Source organism: Sarcophilus harrisii, chromosome 6 (genome assembly GCF_902635505.1).
Source record: "Sarcophilus harrisii chromosome 6, mSarHar1.11, whole genome shotgun sequence".
NCBI classification, from domain to species: domain Eukaryota; kingdom Metazoa; phylum Chordata; class Mammalia; order Dasyuromorphia; family Dasyuridae; genus Sarcophilus; species Sarcophilus harrisii.
In genome coordinates this window covers 904,432-926,151 of record NC_045431.1, presented here as the reverse complement: position 1 = coordinate 926,151, position 21,720 = coordinate 904,432, and the positions used below count along the sequence as shown (strand labels likewise).

General features: G+C 40.4%; 1 protein-coding gene across 4 annotated transcripts in view; it reads right to left on the bottom strand.

Moving 5' to 3' along the window:
• The window catches only part of C6H4orf50 (chromosome 6 C4orf50 homolog), a 141,093-nt gene that overhangs the window by 65,855 nt on the left and 53,518 nt on the right, over positions 1-21,720 (bottom strand). For all 4 annotated transcript variants that reach the window (XM_031942705.1, XM_031942704.1, XM_031942706.1 and 1 more), the window contains 4 exons: positions 15,464-15,512; positions 12,986-13,107; positions 5,281-5,499; positions 3,296-3,692 (listed from right to left, as the gene is read on the bottom strand). In XM_031942705.1, the coding sequence (XP_031798565.1) occupies positions 3,296-3,692; positions 5,281-5,499; positions 12,986-13,107; positions 15,464-15,512 (787 nt within the window). The remainder of the gene's footprint in view (positions 1-3,295; positions 3,693-5,280; positions 5,500-12,985; positions 13,108-15,463; positions 15,513-21,720) is intronic.

Here is a 21,720-nt window from a genome sequence, read left to right as displayed (position 1 = left end):
GAGAACACTACATTTGCGTGACATTCTGAAATTTTCAAAGATCTTTTAAATACATCAAATCCTTCCCCCCTCTTTATTATTAAAGAATTGTAAAATGGATAAATTGGAGAAGATTTGCTCTTATTCCAACATGTATTCATCCAAAATACTTCACAAACATTATCCTCACATTCCCTTTAACTTTGGGATTCTTACACAATTCCCATTCAATCTCACATAATCCATCTATTGTTCCACTATGTACAGAGTTTAATAAACCCTTTTTAGCTCTATGGGACCCTGAATATCAGCTGTTTCATTTTCTGCTTCCCACCTGTAGGTTGGGAGAACATCTATCACAAACCTCATTTTTATGGATGAAGAAATAAAAATGGAAAGTGACTCGCCACACCGTTCAGTTCGTAACTGAAGTGAACCAGAATACAGACCTTTACATGCCTTTAGATTCTGCAGTCACTCTGCAGTCACTGTGTCCATTCCAAATTGGTGATAAAATGCCAAATCCAGGGTAGCCTCAGGGATTTAAACCTGGGCAGTGACAGGTACTATGGGGGCATAGGTCATGATGACTGTCCCCCCAGAAGTCCCTTTGGGCGTGGCACACGACATGAACCATTGAGGGGGTCCGTGCCCCAGATCAGCAGAAGAATGGAACACAGCCTAAGGCCACGAAAGATTTGTGTGATGCCAGATTGATGTGGTAAAGACAGCATTAAGATACAGGGATTTATTCAAGGCTCGGCTCCTAACCACCCATGCCTTGACTAGCTTGGCCTCTTAGATTAAATAAAGGCATCAGACAAAATCATTTCAGGGCTCTGCCCTGCTTTCAGGTTCTCAATTCTTGTTTTACAGATGAGGAAACTGAGGCAGATAATAGGTGATTTACTAAAATCACACAAACATTAAGCATCTGATCCAAACTTGAACTCGGGTTTTCTTGACCCTAGAGGTTCAGCACCTTCCATGCTCCACCACATACTTGTCTGTTGTTTTATAGATGTGAAAGGGCTTGTTCAAGGTAACTTAGACTTTCCAACTATCTCAGATAGAAGAAAGAGATTCAGACTTGCTGGACAGAGACAGTGGATCTAAATCCTAGAGCTGAGAATCATTTGGACTCTGGGCATGTAACACCCTGATTTGTAAAATGTCAAAACAAAAACAAAAACAAAAACAAGCCCAAATCCCTCAACTGCACAATGGCTACTGTGACCTTCAGTAACTTCCTGACAAGATCATTATGGGGAAGACCCTTTGCAAACTTTAAAGACTATTAGGATAAAAGCCATTAAATCCAGTAGAATATAAATTTCTTGAGGGTGGAGATTTTAAAATTTTTATTTTAACTTGATAATTCTTTATTTTAACTTGGTATCCTGGCACTAGCACCGTAAAGAAAAGCTTAATGTTAATCCAATCAAATTATTATTGCCACAGAACAGCTACCTCTGAAAGTAGGTGATGGTGCCCTTCCTCTCCCCAGTGCCCCAAAAGACATGTTCCATTTCTGACATGCTTTAAGGGCTGCTGAATCCTTATCATTTCCAAATCAGAGGGTTTCGTGTTTTATTCCCAGGGTTCCTGGGCTTGAGTCTAATTGCTGGCTAAATAGCATGAGGCTACAGAAACTTCACCCCCTCCCCCAAAGGGACACTTTATACAGCAGCAGCTGTGGAGAGATCTCATAGAGAGGTGATCAGGGGAACACTGCTCAACATCAGACTGGGAGGCAGGGCAGCTTCTGAAGGACTAACTCCTTCATGTTAGAAGAAAAGCACCTGCTTTGTGCTAATCAAACCTACATAATAGATTGATCAAGCAAATAAGGGCTCATCACACATCTGTGGATTCTCTCCCCAGTCCAGCAGTTCCCATCCCAGTGTCAGAGAGTTCTCTAATCAACCTGGAAGTGCTGCTTTTATAAAGCTTGTAATATATTGGTTAGATCCTTGTCCTTACATGTCATGGGGGAAGAAAAGATTTCAAGAGGTTACAAAACTACCCACTGAATAAAGACTTGTGAGAATTATGAACACCACAATCACATTCTTGTAATGGGCTGAGGCTTGAGTTGATGCACTGAGGTCCCAAGCACGTGAGGCTAAATAGTAATTGGACTATACTCTATTAATATACATGCTTGGATAAAGAATGGCCCCGCCCACTCTCTGTGCAAGGCCTGATGTGTTGTATAGGAAATGACGATTTTGGTGGGTGGAGGCAAGGAGACAGGAAGAGAGGCTGGGAGACATTGCAGGCTGGGTTTGATTCTAGGGGCTGCTGGGCTTGTGGCTTCTGGTCTAGCTAGCTTCTTGACTCAGCTGCTGACATTGCTATTGCTGATTCCCTTCTTCCTCCGATCTTTCTTCATCTCTGCTAAGAATAAAGATTGACGACTTCCCCCTAACCTGAATTCCTGACTCCAGCTGATTTTAAAATACGCGGTCATCACACATTCTGGCTTCAGCTTTTTTTTTTTTTTTAAAGCAGAAACATTGATGGAGAACACTGAAGTATCATGAATAAGAACAGTAAGTTCAAATGTTGGTTGAGACCTTAGTCAAGTCACTGAGCCACTCTGGGTTATAGGATATAGCCAAAAGTACCAGTATGTTTGAAACAAGACAGGATATTCTAAGAACAAAGGAGAGCTAAGCAACAACAAAAATAAAGGGAAGAAGTATGAGAAAGCTGGCAAGTGGCAGATCCTTTGCCGTAAGTATGCATTTTGGGAGAGGGGAGCTTCCATGGAGGAGGAAGCCCTCAGTCAATGTTAGATGGGTCCATAAATGAATAGTTAAGACATAGCAGAGTGGAAAGAGCTCTAGTTTGTAGTCTCAGGCTTCATTGTAGCAAAATGGGACAGAAACACCAGATCACAGGATTTCATGGCTTCACTACTAATCGCCCACTAATGTGACTTTCCTTTCTCAGGCCTGTCTGTAAAACATGACCTTTGGACCAGGCAATCACAAAGATCACTTATGGCTGTAAATGCTGCGACTGTGACTAATCCCACCTCTGCTACTAGCTGGGGGGTGGGAGGCAATTTAACTACCTTGTCTATGGAGTGGTGATTATACCCCTTGCTCTTCTTCCTTCCCAGGGTTATCATAAGGAAAATGCTTTGTGAATCACAAAGGACTATAGACTTCTCGTGACACAGAAACTGATAGTTGCAAACACCGCCATTCTACCCCTCCTGCACTGGATACTTCAGTGTGAGTTGGGAAGAAAACCAAAGCTCTTTCTTTCCTTGCAAATCATCAGTGAAATCAGGAAAGCACTTTACCTTGCTTTATAGTCAGGGATCTCGCTCTCTCCAGCACGTCTGAGTCTTCCCCCAAAGGAGCCAGACCTTTATTACTCACTGACAACCCATTTGACAAATGGTTTTCTGCTGTAGTCATTGAGGGTGAGCCATCTGGCTGGTCTCCAGAGGTCCATGCGTTATTCATAATGGTATTTCTGGGGCTGCGGCCCCAGCGCTCAGTTTCTGAATGCTGATTTTCTGTCTGACTCCATGATGGGTCACTCCATTTGTACGCTCGCTTTTGCCATTGGTGTTCTTCGAAAGAGCTACCACCTAAAGGTTCTGGGAAACAGGGTGCTGTGGGCTGGCTTGGTTCCACTGGAGCGGGCTGTGTGCTGGAACCACTGAGGGCTGACTCAGAAGGGGCAGGCAGAATCTAGAGAGGAAAGAGGATAAAGGAACACCATCCAGAAACAACTGTGATGAAATCATAACAAAGAACAATCCTGCTGTCCTCACACTACACTTCTAGACTTTGATTACACATCTGTTCAACACCACTGCTCATGAACTCTGAGCAACCTGGACCCGGATCTTCTCAAATGTGATTTAGTATTATTGTTGGCACGATTGGGTGATTTACTCGAGGAGCTGTGGTTTTAATCTTGTAATAAATTCTCAGGGAAGCTCCTTTACCACCCCCACAGAATGCTTGTAAAGTTAAGTATTGAGCATGAAAATTAAAAGCACTCATGAGATCGGAAATTGTGAGTGCACCTTGGAAATGCTCTCTATGGAGATTAAAAAAAATCCTTTCAATGGGCTTTGCTGCCTCAGCACTTTGTCCCTGAGCCAGTACCAAGTCTTTCAGACATCTCTCAGCAGCCTATTTAGAGACTAGGTTCTCCAGATTTCTGCTTCAGTTTATATTGTCTCCTTTCTTTCTAACAGAGAGTTAACACTGAATGTTCAAGGTGCCACTGGCTCATAGCTTTAGATAATAACAATAATGATGATATATTCTATTAAATTCAACAGACATTTATTAAGCACCATTGCCCATTGTGGTGGGAATGCAGGAGGAAGCAATATGGACAAAATGAAATAGTCTCTGCTCTCAAGAAGTCTATATTCTATTGTTAATAATTATTATATAATAAAATATATATTATATATAATATATTATATAATAAAAACAAATTCGTGTTTCCTATAATGCTTACAATTGTTTATACTCATGTAATAGTAGCTTTATTTTCACCGAGAATCTTCACCTGATATTTCAGTTGATTCAACAACCCCACGAAGTAAGTAGGGCCAGGAGTAACTGTATTTTACAAATGAGGAAAATGAGAGGAAATGAGAGGAGAAAGGATTCTCCTGAGGTCATACAGCTTGTAAGCAGCAGATGCTGAGCTGAAAGCCAGGTTCTCTATCTCTCAGCCCAATGATCTTTCCACTATACTGACCTCTCCAGGCTTTAAGTTCCTCCCTTGTAAAATAGCAAGGGATGTAAATGCTGAACCAGGCGCTCTCCGAGGTCCTTTCCGACACTGACATTTTATGATTCTTTGAGCTGGCGGGAGGAGTGGAGGGCAAGTATTGCAGCAGGGAGGTCGGAGGCCCTGTGGCTTGCTATTCAGCATTGCAAATATTAGGAAATAAACAGTGAATGTCTTTGAGAAAAGAATTAGCTGGAATACTTGTACAGGACAAAAAAGGAGACCCAAAGGTAAACCTTTCTCAGATTTTGTCCCATTAATTATTCCTGGAGGTGCCTGGAAATTTCCCAAAGCCCAATTTCCTGGAAGGATGGGACATGGTTGACAAAAGCCCCAGCCTTCTCTAATTGGCAGTACTAAAACCACAGATAAAAGCACTTGTCATCAAATATGGTCTTTAATCACTTCTCATTTTTAATGTAATATCTGTAAAGGTTCTAAGAATGGAGCTTTAAGTATTTATCGGAGCTAGAAGAATGATAGATTCCATTAAATTCTTAACACCCACGATGATTTATTGACCTGATAATTATTGTCGCGGCTGTGACTTAGCTCCCAATGCAAGGCTAGGATCCTCTCTGGGCTCGTTACTTTCAAAGGCAGAGGAAAGTCACCGACTGGAGGGGTAGAGAGGCTGCAGGTCTCTTGTGTTTCCTGCTGAGAGCTTTCAGAAATCAGCCCTGCACCCACATCCACTCCAATCTGGCAGGTCCTGGGATTATCCATCACTCCAGAAAGCAACTGTGAACAAGAACATGAATCATGGGATGAGATTCCCTGACTACGTTCTAAATCAGCAAAAGCCATTTAAACCAACAAACCTTTGTTAGGATTTTCCTCGCAGTGAAGCAATAAAAGCATGGCTTGATAGAAAGTGTGTTAGACTTGGAATCAGGTGACAGGAAATTGGATTTAGAAATTCTGGTGGGGGAGGCTATGAGTGGCAGAAGACAGAGCCTTTGTAGAAATGGCCAAACCAAACAGCTCCCTGTGCCCATCCCTTCAGAGTATTTAAATGACCCGAGCAGCTTCATTTGATGCTAGTGATCTAGGAACTTTGGATGTGCTTGTGTCAGATTATAGCTGTGAAGACCAAACTCTGTAGACAAGATAAGATCTGAGTTTGGCAGCAGAGGAACTATCACAACGAGTTGGGAAAAGGCCTTACATTACTGAGGGATGCCCTTGTTGGCCCAGCCTGGAGAAATATCTTCAACCAATCACAGAACTTAGTCTGTGGATACTGACAGAACTGCCCCTCTCCCAATAGGGGATTGGGGTAGGAAGTCTGCCTCAGACCACAATCAGAAGGGCCAAAATGTCCTTCCTAATGGTCCTGTATCACCAAGGGCCCAAGTTCAAATTCTAGGAATGCATGGTAGAGCTGGGGATTGGTGAGTGGTGCTGCAAAGCAGTCCCACACTCTGGGGCTCCAATAGCTGGACCATCGGGAGGTGACCTAAGCATATCCGGACAGAATAGTTAGGCAGACAGGAAAGGCAAGAGGCCTGAATTTTGGCAGCCTTTAGCAGTCACGTGGTAAACAGACTTCTAGGAACAAAATTCAAGAGAAGGTGCAAATGGCAACCCAGTTTTATGGGGAAGGAAAGGGGCTTTGCTGGTCAGGAGAAGGCTCCCAATGAGAAAAAGGAGGAGTTGTCACATCTGCCAAGGTCAAAAGCCAAACCCACGGAATCCTGAGGGCTCAGTAGCCCACAAAGTAGTCTGAGAATAAAGGGACTCAAATAGAGAGTGAAAAGGAAAATCAAAGGAACAGCAAAAAAAGGGAGAATGCTATGCAGGCAGATGAGTGAACTCGTGACACAGAAGCCCAACTGTGCCCTGAATCCAGCACAAATTTTAGATACTGAGAAGCACTCTGGATGGGGAAGGCACCAATCTGTTCTCCAGTATACAACTGGGAAAGCTCCCCCCACCCCAGCTTCATTCCCTGGGAAAATGGGCAAAGGAAGCAAAGGCTGAGAATCCCAGGAGAGATGCACAGGGGCATGTGGCAGTTGGAGCATTTGCACAGCTGTCTGCAATCAATAACTATTTCCCTGGACTGCAAGAGCACCAATCAATTCCTTCGAAGCTGGTAGACAGAACTGCTGGGTGTGTTTGTGCCAGAGCAGAAAGGAAGGAGGGCCTTAGAATGAGAGGGAATGAATATGGCAGAAAGGAAAATACTGAGGAGGGAATAGGAGGGAGGGACACAAAGGGAGCAGCAGGAAGAACATTAGCCCTGCAGACTTTCAGAGCTAATTCCAAATGAGGCAGTAGGAAGGGGGAGGTAAGGAGAGGATTCATTTTAGGTCCAGATAAAAGCAAGTAACCCTTACTTTATATGCAACCAGCTAGAGAGGCTCCTAAGCTACTCCCCACAGAGCGTTCTAAGTATTTTAGAGCTTGTGATGGCAAAACCCTGGCAGCTAAGTTGGAGCTCTGTCAATATTTGGTTGGCACAGTCCTGACCTTGCCAATCATTCTGAACAAGAAAGAAATAATAATGGAGGGAGAGGCAGGAGGCACAAAGCAGACTCAAAACTTGGAAAATAATTATGCTTATGAACAAACAGTCACTCTGCCCTTTACAGAATTAGGGGAGGGTGTTCAATTGTGTGGAACAGAACAATAGATTTTTTCAGTGTATTGATTGCTTTTTGTTGATCTTTTCTTTCTACTGCTTTTTTTGAAAAATGTTATAAAATGTTTTGGAAGGGATAGGAATACAGTGAGAAATCTAGGTCATTGGTGTCAAACCAAAATAGAAAGAGGGGCTGCTAGACCATACATGAGGAATTCTGAAAACTGTATATTGACTTAGTTTGTAAAAGGTATTTTTTATCTGATCATTTTATGTCATTTTTATTTATTTTGTTAAGTATGTCCAAATTGTGTTTTAATTTACTTTCTACTATGTTCTGTAGTGTTGTGGCTTGTATATCTGACACCTCTGATCTAGGTGATGTAAAAATGAGGTACATCAAAAAAAAAATCTAGTGTTCAAAAGAAGGTGGAGGTCTCTGTCATCCGACTTTGAAGGGGTTATTCTGATTTTACTAGCTTGTGAAAGTCAAACTTTCTCATCTGAAAGACAGGGAGGCTAGTGCCTGATCTACCTGCCTCAGGGGGCTGTTGTTGAGAAATATATTGTATACCTTAAAGCAGCCTAGAAATATGAGTTATTTTTTATAAATGTATCATGTCTTTAATTAGAGCAGTTGTTCTTTACCTTCTTCATATCAGAGACCCCTTTAGCATATTTTTTCTAGGGCATAATTTTTTTAAAGTTTTTTATTTTTAAAACATATGCATGGATAATCTGTCCACACTAAGCTTTGCAAAACCCTGGGTTTCCATTTCCCTGCTCCCTCTCCTAAATGGTATATAATCCAATATATGTTAGATATGGTAAAAAAAAAATACATGTTAAATCCAATATGTGCACACATTTTTATATAATTATTGAGCTGCACAAGAAAAAATCAGATCAGAAAGGAAAAAAATGAGGAAGAAAATAAAATGCAAGTGAACAGTTACAAAAAGAGTGAGAATGCTATCTTGTGAACCACACTCAGCTCCCACAGTCCTCTCTCTAGGTGTAGATGGCTCTCTTCATCACAAGATCATTGGAACAAGCCTGAATCACCTCATGGTTGAAAAGATAGGGTATATATTCAAGCAAAATAAAAAACTAAAGGAAGCTAATTATTGAAATATTGGTATCAACCCATTTAAAAAATATAATTATGGAAGAGTCCTTAGGTTGAGACAGACAGACAGGGAGGATAGGGAAGAAATTTCTGTAAGACTCTGGGTAAGAAGCATCAGTTTTCTGAGACTCCAGTTTCTTATCAATAAAATGATAGTAACAACACTTGCTCTGATTATTTTATAAGGTTCTTGCCAAGGAACTACTCTGTAAATCCCCCAAATTCTACCTAACTGTAAGGTAAGATGGTAGAAAAAGATACTTGTTTAATTGAGTTGACTTTCTATGCAAATGTGTGCCCATTTGATTAGTTTTTATTAATTTGTCCAAATGTGTTTATGGAAGGGGGATAGTTTTTCACCTCTTCTAAACAATAAAGATCAAGAGGAGAGAACTATATCTTATAGCCCACCAAAAAAGGAACGAGCATACTTTTTCATACATGAATGTCTGACAAAATGTCTCGTAAAAAGCAGTCTCTCAATTCAATTTTTTTCTTCCGTTTTATTCCTAAAGTCATATGACTATAATATATGAACTGTCTTTCAAAACCCAGTATTTCATTTTCTTTGCAGAACTTCAATGTTCCAATGTCCTTAATGGAATTATGTCAAGAGTTCATTTTCATCGCTGAGTACTGCAACCTGAACCAAGGGATCTATTTGCTATCCAGGGGTTCCTGGAACACTCTCTGAGAACCACCATTCTAGCTTGTCAAAATCTTCTGACACACAGCCATTAACTATCTCTCTCAGTGATGGGTCATCAGCAAATATTATAAGCAAACCATCTGTCTTTATCCAGGTCACTGGTAAATATGATTAAGCTACACCCGACCAGCACAGATCCTGAGAACGTTCACCTAAAGGCATTGATCCATGTTAGTAGGAATAACTACCTTTTAGGGCAAGTCATTCATCTAGTTCTCAATCCATCTCATTTTACTATTATCAATCCCTATCCATCCATATTCCCCATAAGAGACTTTATCAAACATGGCTTAATATAAATAAATTATAGCTACAGTATTCATTCCCCTGATCTGACAGGTAAAAATCTTGTCAAAAAGGAAAGACAATATTAGTTTGGCAGAACATCTTCTTGATGTTGCCATGCTGACTCTGTGATCATCACTGTGATTTCTAGAAGATTACTGACGACCTTTTTTAATAATACATTCTAATTTCCTCCCTTAGGAAACAAAGTCAAACTCACCAGCCTACATTTTGAAGATTCTCGTCTATTTTTTTCCCTTTTTTTTATAAATCAGGATAGCTGGCCTTTTCTAATTCTATATCATCTCTTTGATTCTGAGGGAGCTTTCAAATCTAATTATAGTGATTAAGGAATTAGATCTGCAGATTCCTTTAGTACCCAAGGATGTTATTCATATGGAGTAGGAAACATCAGTTCATCAAGGAAACTAGATATTATTTTAATTTTTTCTTATTTATCTTGAGTGTCAGTTCCCTCGGAGCTATTTTTATTTTTTCCAACCTACAGATCACTCTTCTTGAAAGGAAAAAAAGAAGTAAAATAAGACATTAATTAACCAGGAAGGAAAATGAGCCTCAAAAATTTAGAATCCACTTACCATCATGCACAGATATTGAATGGTTGATCGAGAATATGAATCTAGGTCTTCTGATGAGCTCTTTTGTGCTCTTACTACAAATCTGGTATCTTGGTCAAGGAATATTAATAAGAGACGTCTGCTTTGATTTGTGCCTTTGCCTGTTTCACGATATTTAATAGAACTTGACTATTTTTTCTGATGAAATTTGGTACAAAAATAGTATTATATCACCCCTTTAATGATGATCTCTTTAAATGAAACAAAGATGTCCATATAAAAGTAATAACAGAGAATCCAGCAGATCTGAAGGCTGCCTGTTGAAATGATATAAGACTTGCTCTCAAGAGGATCAGTCTAGTAGGGAATAGGCTACATATCCATCAAGTAACTATGCACATCATTAAGTGGTAAGTACATTAGGAAGTACAGAGTGCTCACTGAATTCCAGGGTGGAGATAACTTTAGAAATTAGGAAAGACTTCCTGATGGAAAGAACATTCAAGTTGGGTTTTAAAGAGGAGATAGAAATTCAGCTGACAAAGATGGAGAAGGATTCTATTCTAAGCAGAGGGGACAAAGGCATCAAGCCCAAAGGGGAAATACTATGTTTGGGGAAGAAAGAGTGGCCAGTTTGGCTGAATCACAGAGGAAGTAGAAGGGAGTAAGACTAGAAAGGCAAGCTAGTACCACATTTTGGAGAGCCTTGAATGACAGGCAAAAGTCATTGTTTTTTTATATTGAAGATGTTGAGGAATCACAGAGTCACTAATATCAATTCAATAAGATTGTTAAATAAATTAAATTCCACTCTTATTCTTTTCTCACATTGTCACAGCTAAAATACTGTACTGCCTTAAAAATGACATTAATTTCAAAAGAAATTGCAATGAATGAAGGAATTAAGTTTTTTTTAAGCTCCATGACTAAATTTGGAACTCTGTCCAAAGGGCTAGCGAACTGTCCATATCCTTTGAGCCAGCAGTCTCAAAACCAGGTCTGTATCCCAAAGAGATAATAAAAAAAGGGTTAGGAACACACATGTACAAAAATGTTTGCAGCAGCCCTTTATGTAGTAGCAAGGGACTGGAAATTGAGGAACGACTGAATAAGTTATGACATTTGAATGTAATAGAATATTAATGGTCTTTAAGAAATAATGAACAGACTGATTTCAGAAAAGCCTGGAAAGACATGAACTGATGCTAAGTGAAATGAACAGAACCAAAAGAACATTACACAGTAACAAGAAGATTATGTGATGATCAACTATGACAGACTTAGCTCTTTTCAGCAATAGTGCTCCAAGAGAATCCCAATAGATCTGCATCCAGAGGCAGAACTATAGAGAATGAATATAGACTCAGACATACTATTTTTACCTTCTTTTTTGAGGGCTGTGCTTTTTTGTGCTTTTTCCCTTTTGTTCTAATCTTTTTTACACAATACTACTAATATGGAAATATGCTTAAGATGATTTGTACATATATAACCCACATCAGATTGCTTGCTGCCTTGGGGAGGGAAGATACAAGGGAGAAAGATAGGAAAAAAAAAAACTTGGAACTCAAAATCTTACAATAAAGAATGCTGAGAACTATCTTTACATGTAATTGGCAAAATAAAATACTATTGAAATAAAAAAAATCCCCATGCTTATATATTCAAGAATGATTGCCATCCTTTTCTTCCCAAATGGGAGTTATGGTTGGATTTTGAAATCTTTGCTACTCTGTATGTCAATTTGTGCCCAGGTAAAATCAGGGTAAGGGTCATCTTATTGCAGGGATAGCATAGTTAATAATTGGTTGACAAACATTGAAATTATCCTGCTGGTCAATTTATTTAATGAAAAAGTCACAAATCAATTGTCAGAAAGGATGGAAATGGGGCAGAGTTGAATTGGTAGGTGAGAGAAGAAAGAGAAAGAAAGTAGGAAAGAGCCTCCAGGGACATATAGTGAGGGGAAAACTAGAGTAGATTCATCACGACAAATTAAATTGCCAGCCACATAATCCTTTCTCCTTCTTTTTCAATGTATGTCAAACTTGGCATAAATTAAATTCTAAAACATATGACGGGCATCCCAGTGCAGTGGATAGAAAGCTGAATTCCAAAGCAAGAAGCCCTGCATTTCAGTTTTGTCTCTGACATACACTGGCAGGGTAAATGGACAAATCACTTCATCTCTCAATGATGAAGATAACCCTAAGGCATCAATGTGCCAGTCTAGTGGTAGTTTTCTCATTTGAGAGTTCTCCATGTTTCTTAAGTTGAAAGTTCAGCTCTTTTCCCTATTTCAAAATGGAACCCCTATTTTCCACTAAAGTCCTATTCTAATGTTCTCTGTGGCACTAAAGTCTCTGTGGGCTTTAGACTCCCCAAAACTCTGTCAACAGAACACTGGCTCTGGCTGGTGACATCGACATAGGGTCATTTTATCAGAACTGCTGACAGAGTATATTTGTCCCCCAAGGACCCACCTCACTAAATTTGTACAGCCACATCTCTAGGTTAAACTGAGAGGTGACTGAAGTTCTGACAATAGCAATTCTTAGAAGGAGTGGAGAGACTGATATCTGGGTCCTTGAAAGCACAGCCCATGTACAACAGCCACCACCACCCTTCACCACAAAGTGTGGAAGTATAAATAGCTTTTTAAAAATATATATATTAATTACATTCTGGAGCTTTGAGGAAATAAGGCTCAATACTTAACCTTATTCTGAGGATAAAATGTAATATTTTGTATTTACAACACCTATTTTTCCATCACCTTGTAAATGTTAATATTTTAACTATTTTTTGAAGCTTAAGTAAAAGACCTGATTCGAACAGCCTCTGATGTTCTGTCTTGCCTGCAGGAGATAGAAGGAAGTACAATGAATAACATTTGAAGTCTTTTAAAATCTAAAAATAATCCTTGGGAATTTACTCACCTTTGGAGACCCAGTGTGAGTTTTCCTAAGTGATGGATCAGAGTCAGCAGCAGGAGAGGTGTTAGAACTGAAATATCCACTGAGGTGATTGTTCATATCTGGGCTCAGGAGACAGGTTTGATCTGTGAGAGAATACCATCATTTAAATCTCAAAAACTACACATAGAAAAAAAAAGAATCCCAATAAATCAGTCTCAGCATTATCTACTGTCTTCCTGTGATACTTCCTCAGCCTGCTCCACTTGATGCAACACAGAATGTTAGAGTTAGAAAAAGTCATAGAATATGGAATCTTAGAACTGAAGGGAATGTTAGAATGTAGAATGTCAGAGATGGAAGGTCCTTAGAATAGGAGATGACAGAGTAAATGAGGCCATTGGAATATTTAGAACATAGGATTTCAAAAATAGAAGAGAAATTAGAGATCTAGTTCAATAATTTCATTTCATATGTTCTAGGTCAAGTACATCAGTAACTCCATTCTCTTGACTGTGTGATTAATGCTCACTCCATTCTGCCATATTGTCTTAAAAATATTTGCCTCCTTCTCAATAATTGGTTGGCCAACTGGATAGCACAGTTGATAGAGTGCAAAGCCAAAAGTCAAGAAAACTCATCTTCTTGAGCTTAAATCTGTTCCCAGACAACAGCTTTGTGACTCCAGGCAAGTCATTTGCCTCAGTTCCTTTATCCATAAAATGAGCTGGAGAAGGAAATAACAAACTACTTCAATATCTTTGCCAAGAAAACCCAAAATAGGGTCATGAATGGACATGACTGAAACCACTGGAGAACAATAAATAAAACTAATCTTCAACCTCAGCAGACAGAATACAGTAGATATTTGCCTGATGATAACAGAAGATGATAACAATCTTCAAGAGAAATAAGAATATACTTTGGCTAGTCTACCACTCCAGGTTTTTTTTTTTACAGATCTTTGAATAAAATAATTAATAATAAGAATAATAATTAAATCATGTTCAGTTGAGAAATGAATAACAAGCCCTAAAAGAAAGATGACTTTTAAATGAGTGTGGACCACAACATAGCATTTACACTCTTTTTGTTGTTGTTTGCTTGCATTTTTGTTTTTCTTCCCAGGTTATTCTTACCTTTCCAAATCTGATTTTTCTTGTGCAACAAAAGAACTGTACAAATATATACACATATATTGTATTTAAGATATACTTTAACATATTTCACATATATGAGACTGCCTGCCATCTAGGGGAGGGAGTGGAAAGAGGGAAGGGAAAAGTTGGAGCAGAAGTGTTTGCAAGGGTCAGTGTTGAAAAATTACCCATGCACATGTTGTGTCAATAAAAAGCTATAATAATAATAATAAAAAAGAAAGATGACTTTTTGAAAAATCCTTTTATCAAAGTCTGACACTGAGCACTTTGTCACTCTGGAAAACCTCTGTTTTGTCTGAGTGTGGGATTGCCCTGCCTGGGACCGATGTTATGATGAAGCTTCAAGTGCTGAATTTTGGACATAAGCATATATGTTCATCCTGCTGAAAACCCGAGTAAGCAACACACAAGAATGTCGACTACAAGGTCAAAGACAATGGAGAAGGTGCCACCGTGTACCCACAAACGTCTACTAGCACTTTTCTAGGTGAAGAGAAATGGAGGGAGAGCGTCCCATTCATTGCCTGGGCAATTTATTGTATGTGTATGTAACAGCCACATAGGGGATGATGCAGATTATAGCAAGAAGAGACAGGAAAACAAATTTCCTGATTTAATTCACTTCTCCACAGACTGAAATCTGGACTCCTCCATCATGCCCCTTGCCTCGTTCTTCCTCCTCCTTTCAATTTCATATGTGTGTATTTTCCTCATCTCTCGTTAGAGTATAAACTCCTTGAAGTCAGGCGTTGTCTTTATTTCTGCTTATATTTTTATCCCCAGGAGTTAAGAGAGTACCTGGTATACAGTCAGTGCTTAATTAATATGTGTTTACTGATGACCACAATAATCCAAAAGGATCAGTTATGGTGACTCATCAGGATTTTAGAGAGGAGGAATGACTCTTAATGCTCAGCAACCAGGTAGTGAATTCACGTTGCAGGATGTGGCACATAAGCGTCAGCATTTATAGCCAATTACTATGCACCAAGCATTGCCCTTTACAATTGTTTTTCCATTTGACTCACAATAACCTCAGAGGTCACAGCTATAATTATCCCCATTTTGCAGATGAGACAAACAAGTTAAGTGACTTTCTGGAGGTCACACAATTAGTTTTGGAGGCTAGATTTGAATTCCAGGTCTAATGTTCAATCTACAGCAATCTATGGTACCACTGAGCTTCCCAGAGCCAATGGATTAACGTGTGTAACTCATTTTATCTGTTACAAGAGGAGATTTTGTTGGGGAAGGAGGAGTCAATGGGAAGTGATCATAATATAAAAAAAAAATTAAATTAAATATTTAAGTCAAAAAGAAAAATACATATAATAAGACTAACCGTTTCCAAAGGCAGTGTTCTCGGGCTTGGTGTCTGACTGGTAACAAGCCTGGAAAAAATAGAAGTCAGTTATTCTGCAATTCTTCCAAAAGTAATCCTGTCAGTTAATCCAAATCTCCAAAGCATTTTAAAGTTTGCAAAGCATTTTCCTTAATGACAGCCCTGCGAAATGGGTACAGTGAAGGTTTTTACATGCATTTTATAACATTAGAATTCAGGGAGGATAAATGGTTTGTGCACACTAATATAGCCAACAACAAAAAAAAATGATGCAAGCCCCAGATATATGGAGAAAGCGTTTTGTTCAACCCCTCTGAACCTGTTTCCTCCTCTATACAATGAGGGGATTAAGCTTAGATGATTTCTAACACACTTTCCAGATGTAAATCTAGGTTTCCACAGCTCTTAGTCAGAGACAATCCCATCGCAGTGGACTGGCAGCTACTGGCATAGGATTAGAATTGCAGAGAATTTTAATAGTTAATTAAATAATGAAGTACATTTAAATAAAATTTATTTATTTAAAGTTTAATTAAATAACTAAATTCATTTAATATGGTGTGCCCTTTGGTGGAGTCATTGTATGCTTATGAGCTGCAGTTCTCCCCCCCTCCCCTATAAAATGGGAGTAACACTTCTAGTAGCTGCCTTAGGGAGTCATTGTGAAGAAAGCTCCCAAAGGCTGTCAGGAAGGTGAGCTCAGACACTTACTAGCTGCGTGACCCTAGTAAATCATTTCCTTTCTCTACATTTCGATTTCCCCGAGTCTGAAATGGGAAGAATAAAATTGTACCTCTAACCTCAAGAGGTTTTATACAAATAGTCTTTTCTAAGCTTTGAAATGCTACACATTTGTGTTATCATTCTACTTATTACCAGCACATGCTGGGGGTAAGGAGGGGGATAGAGGGGAATGAGAATGTATGTGACAGTTCCAGACAAAGTCCCCTGGGACTTGAAGGATGAGTGTGAGCAAGCAGGTGGTCAAGAACCAGAACGCCTGTGGCCAACATGCTCAGCTCTCCCCCAGGCAGAAAGGAGATTTCACTGGGCTCCATCATGGCACAAGCCAGGCTTCATCCTTTCCTGTTCCGTCCCACATCCACTTCTTCAAACTGAGTGCGGTGAATGTCTCAGGTGGGAAGAGCCCCGAGGCTGAGGGTGGTCTCCCCAATAGGTAGCAAGCGCCTCAAGAGTAGGGGCTGATGGCCTGTTGTTTGTCTCGGAATCCTCGGCGCTAGTGCTCACGCCCAGAAGGACACAACAACACAGGAGGACACTTAACAAATGCTTATTAACTGACTGGTCCGAAGTCTGGCTCTGTTACTGACAATCTGGACAGATTAGTCCATTTAGCTTCCTGTGCCTCAGTTTCCTTATCTGTAAAATGAGTGGGTTAGACTAGATAACTTCTAATTCCCCAGCCTCTCTAAGTCTCTGATCCTAGGAGACAGTTGTCAGAAGCGGAGGCAGATCAGACAGAATTCTCCTGTCGATATTCTGTTTCTCTCCCTGAATCCGACCTCCTCCTGCTGAGCTCTGCAGCCCGATAGCAGCTTCTGGTCCAGCCTCCCAAAAGTTGCTGTGCAACTTTGCAAAACTGGGATTCACAAAGTGGGCGACCTCATAATCATATGGACAAAATCCAGCTCATCCTGGGTCCGCCATTAAGCTCACCGCCAATGAGTTTCCTTTGAAATGTTGCTGCAGAGGGGATACAGCCTAAGACCACCACTGGCTCCCGAGTGACTTAGAACAAGTTGTCGCTCCTCCTGCTGAGCAAAGCCTCAGTTTCTCATTAGGAAAATGAGTTGCTCTACATTGGGGTTCTTAATTTTCTTATAGACCCCTTTAGTCATCTGGTAAAGCTGTAAGCTTCTACCGAGAAGGTTGTTAAATGCATCAAATAAACTGTATTTAAAAATGCTGATACTTGTATACATTTATTTTTATTAAAAAAAAAACTATTTAAGGGGCAGCTAGGTGGCGCAGTGGATAGAGCACCAGTCCTGAAGTCAAGAGGGCTTCAGTTCAAATCTGAACTCAGACACTCAACACTTCCTGGCTGTGAGACCCTGGGCAAGCCCTTTAAACCCAATTGCCTCAGCAAAGAAAAAAAGAAGTGTTTAAACAAGGTTTAAGGATCCTAGGCTAAGACTAAATTAACTCCTAGGACTCTCCCAGCTCTAATTATCTGAAGATAAAAGTAAGAATATTTTCATTGCCTTCCTCACAGGGATGCTGTAAAAATTCACATGAAATAATGGCTATGGAATCACTACACAGACACGAGGGACCACATGCGATGCTATCTGTTTGTATAAGAGGTGATCATTTCTGCCACCAAAGTCTTTCAGCCTTGCCTTTGTAACAGCTGGAATTTACACAGAAATAACTGGTTTACAAAGGACTTGCACACGTTCTCATTTGATCCTCCAAACCAATCTGGGAGCTTTTACTATGCTTATTTTTAATAAAAACGCAGAAAGACCAAGTGCGTGGTCCTACAAGGTGGGGACGAGATTCGGACCTAAGCTTTTAGAAGCCAAGTGGAATATACTTTCAAATACACCAAAGCTGCCTCTTCTTCATGATAGCCAGGAAGTAACCCTGGGATTAGAAGGCTGTAGCAGCAAAACACATGCCCCGATGGGTCCTACATGTGGGAAAAGCCTTCCTCAAATAGAGGTGGAGCAGGGAACTGTGTATTCCATAGGTTAGGAGTTCCATCCTACATAAGGATGGCCTTCAGATGCTTTTCCAGCTACAGTATTCCAAAAGGAAGTCAGGGTTACAAGATAACCTTATACATGGCAACAAGATTAGACGATGATTCACGGGTTATTTTTACCTTCTGAATCCAATTCTTCCTGTGCAACAAGAGAACTGTTTGGTCCTGCACACATATATTGTATCTAGGATATACTGTGACATATTTAACATGTATAGGACTGCTTGCCATCTTTGGGGAGAGGGTGGAGGGAGGGAGGGGAAAAGTCGGAACAGAAGTGAGTGCAAGGGATAATGTTGTAAAAAATTACCCTGGCATGGGTTCTGTCAGTAAAGTTATAATTATTTTTTTTAAAAAAAGAAATAAAATATTAAAAAGCTAAAAAAAAAAAAGATTAGACAATGATCAATTGTGATGGATATGGCTTCTTTCAACAATGAAGTTTTTGGGGTCAGTTCCAGTAGATTTATGATGGAGAGAGCCATCTGCAGCCAGAGAGAGAAGTGTGGGGACTGAGGGTGGATCACACAGAGCATTTTGACTCTTTTTGTTGTTGTCAGTTGCTTGCTGGTTTTTATCCTTTCTCAATTTTTCTCTTTTGATCTGATTTTCCTTGTGAGGATGACACAACGTGAAGATGTGAAGATGATCAATGTGAAAAGATGTTTAGAAGAATTACACAAGTTTAACCTATACTGAATTTCTTGCTGTCTGGGGGAGGTGGGGAGGTGGGGAGGGAGGGAAAAATCCATAACACAAGGTTTGCAAGAGTTAATGTTGAAAACTATCTTTGCATGTATTTTGAGAAGTAAAAAAGCAATTATTATTAAAATATAGTTCAAGGAAAAAAAGATTTGGGGTTATTACAATTCATACTGATAAAATCATGCTCTTTGGAAGGATTAAATTCATTTCAACCCACCAGCATTTATGAGACACCCATTGACTTTAAGGTAATGGTTATGTGCAGCAGTAGATAAAGAGTTCCCCTCAGTGTCAAGAAGAACTGAGTTAAAGTCTTGATTGTCACACAATTGTGGCCAAACCCATTTTATCTCTCAGTGCCCTAAGTAACTCTCTGAAGACTTAAGTCATAGAGCAAGCAGGTTGTGATCTGCACTGGAAGAAAAAAAATTTCTTTCTGGGAGTTCCCTATTCCAATAAAATTACAAGTCAGGCAAAATATAATGAGCAAAACAAAACATGTTGGATACTACAGATAAAAATATTTTTTAAATGGTCTGGGAGGGGATGTCAGCCTCTCATTCCCCAATACATTTAGCAATGAAAGGAAAGCACAAGAAAGTGACAGGACCAGAGACTGATTTTCTTTAAGCATGGGAGAGAAAGCCATGTTTTAGGCAGGAAACTAAATAGATAAGAAGGGACGAAGGCGTGAGCTTCTGGGGGTAAGAGGTAAAGGGTGAGATCAAGGACACAAGCAGAGGAGTTCCCTTCAGAGAAGAAGGTGGATTTCATGGTCAGAGACTGGAACAAGAGAGCACGTGATAGGGGTTGATATATGAGGTTCTGAGTGCATAAGAGGAGAACAGAGAAAGCTCACAACATTGAAGACGCTTTATTTTGTGAGGAACTGTGAGGAATATGGGCTCTCTGAAAGCAAGAGCTGTCTCTCTGCTATTTACATCTCTGGCACTATTGCATATAGTAGACACTTCAAAATGCCTTCTCACTCCTTCATCTGTCAGCACTTTTACACAGGGAGGCTACTTGGGGCCAACTCTAGGGTTCCCTAATCATTCGGGATGGATTCTGCCACTTGTTCTGTTCCCTCTGACGTCAGCCATCTTCCTGGCCGGAGCAGCACGTGATCAGGAGCTCCAAGAACCTCAGGCACCTGTCCTCTTGTCCTCCTCACAATGGGTCAGCAGCACAAGGGTGGGGAACCCACATGACAGAATGGGATGTGGTCCCACCAGGACGTGCTTTCCTTCCATGTGGTTTTTGCTCCATTTATTGACAGGCAGAATTTCACTTGGCAGGCCATCAGCAGCTCCGTTACTGCCAGCCAGGCAGCCTCCAGGACCCGGAGCCAAAGCCAAAATGCCTCCGTCAGGAGTTTCAGCCGTGGCCTTCAGCGCTAAGCACAACTGCGCGTCCATAAAGCATTGTGCTCTGGACTCCATAGAGTCCGTGACTGCCAAGAGGAAGGCGACCTTAGTAAAGTGGCACAAAACCTTAGCACAGAACCCTACCCAGAATTTGGATTTAAGCAGCTGCAGGCCCCGCTTCCCTATCTCTGGAGGTTTGTCAATCGCTTCTTCAGAACCATCCTGTGGGGAAGGTGATCCAGCTATTACTGTCCCATTTTACAGATGCAAAAACTGCATCCAGAGAGACTCCTGCCAGGCCTTCCTGACTCCATATGTGGCCTTTTGGCCACCTCCCTCCCAGATTTTGAGCTGGATGTCTTGAAGGCTAGTTTGTGTTACTTAGTGTAGCTGGTCACTTTGGGGCTGAAAGTCGGGAGCTTCCTTTTCAGCTCTTGCACTGATTCTCTGGGGAAGACATGTCAGCATCCAGGCAGCCCAAGTCCTACTTTATAGATGAGAAAGGGGACCCAGCCGGGCCCTCAGAGCGCTTTCTGTCCCATTGTTGGTGTGCAGCTGAGCACGAGGCCCAGAGTAATGGGTGCCAGGAAGGGGATGCCTCCCAACTCTAACCCTAAATGCGCCACAAAGCAAAGCACAGAAGACTTCTGGAAGAGAGGATCCTCTACAGGCAAAATGTTGGACACAAGGAACTGTTCCTCATTGGGTCAGAGAGCAGCTAAGGACGGCCATGCATTGGAAAGGATGTGATCAATGGCTGGAGGAGCAGGGAAGAACTTTAGAATATAAAATATAAAACATTATGTGTGTGTGTGTGTGTGTGTGTGTGTGTGTGTGTGTGTGAAAGAAAAAAGAAAGGAAAGAAAAAGGAAGGAAAGAAGGAATAAATGGAAGCAAAGAAGGAAGAAAGGAAGGGATAAAGGAAAAAGGGAAGAAGAGAGTAAAGGGGATAAGAAGGGAGAGAAGGAAAGAGAAGGGATGAAGGAAGGGCATGAAAGGGGAGGAAAGAAGGAAAGGAAAGAAAGAAGGAAGAGAGGAAAAAAAGGGAGAGAGGAAGAAAAGAAGGAAGAAAAAAGGGAAGTGAGGGGTAAAAAAGGATACTTAAAAAAAAAAAAGCTAAAACCATCCTATCACACATAACAACTGGTAAATGCATTAGCAATATGATTCAGGGATTTCTAAATTCATTCCTAGCTGTAAATCCTCTGATCCTATGAAATTTAGGGACCGTATCTCATTTATTTCTGTATCTCCCACAGCACCAGGCTCTGTAACCTACATATAATAGTCTTTGAATAAATGCTCACTCAGAGAATCATACAAAGTTAGAACCGGATGGCCCCATTGAAATCATGTTAGATATAAAGAATCTTGGACCATTCAAAAAAGTTAGTGATGGAGATGGCGCTAGAACTCAAAGTTTGTGACTCCATAATGGCTCTCTTGCCTTCAAA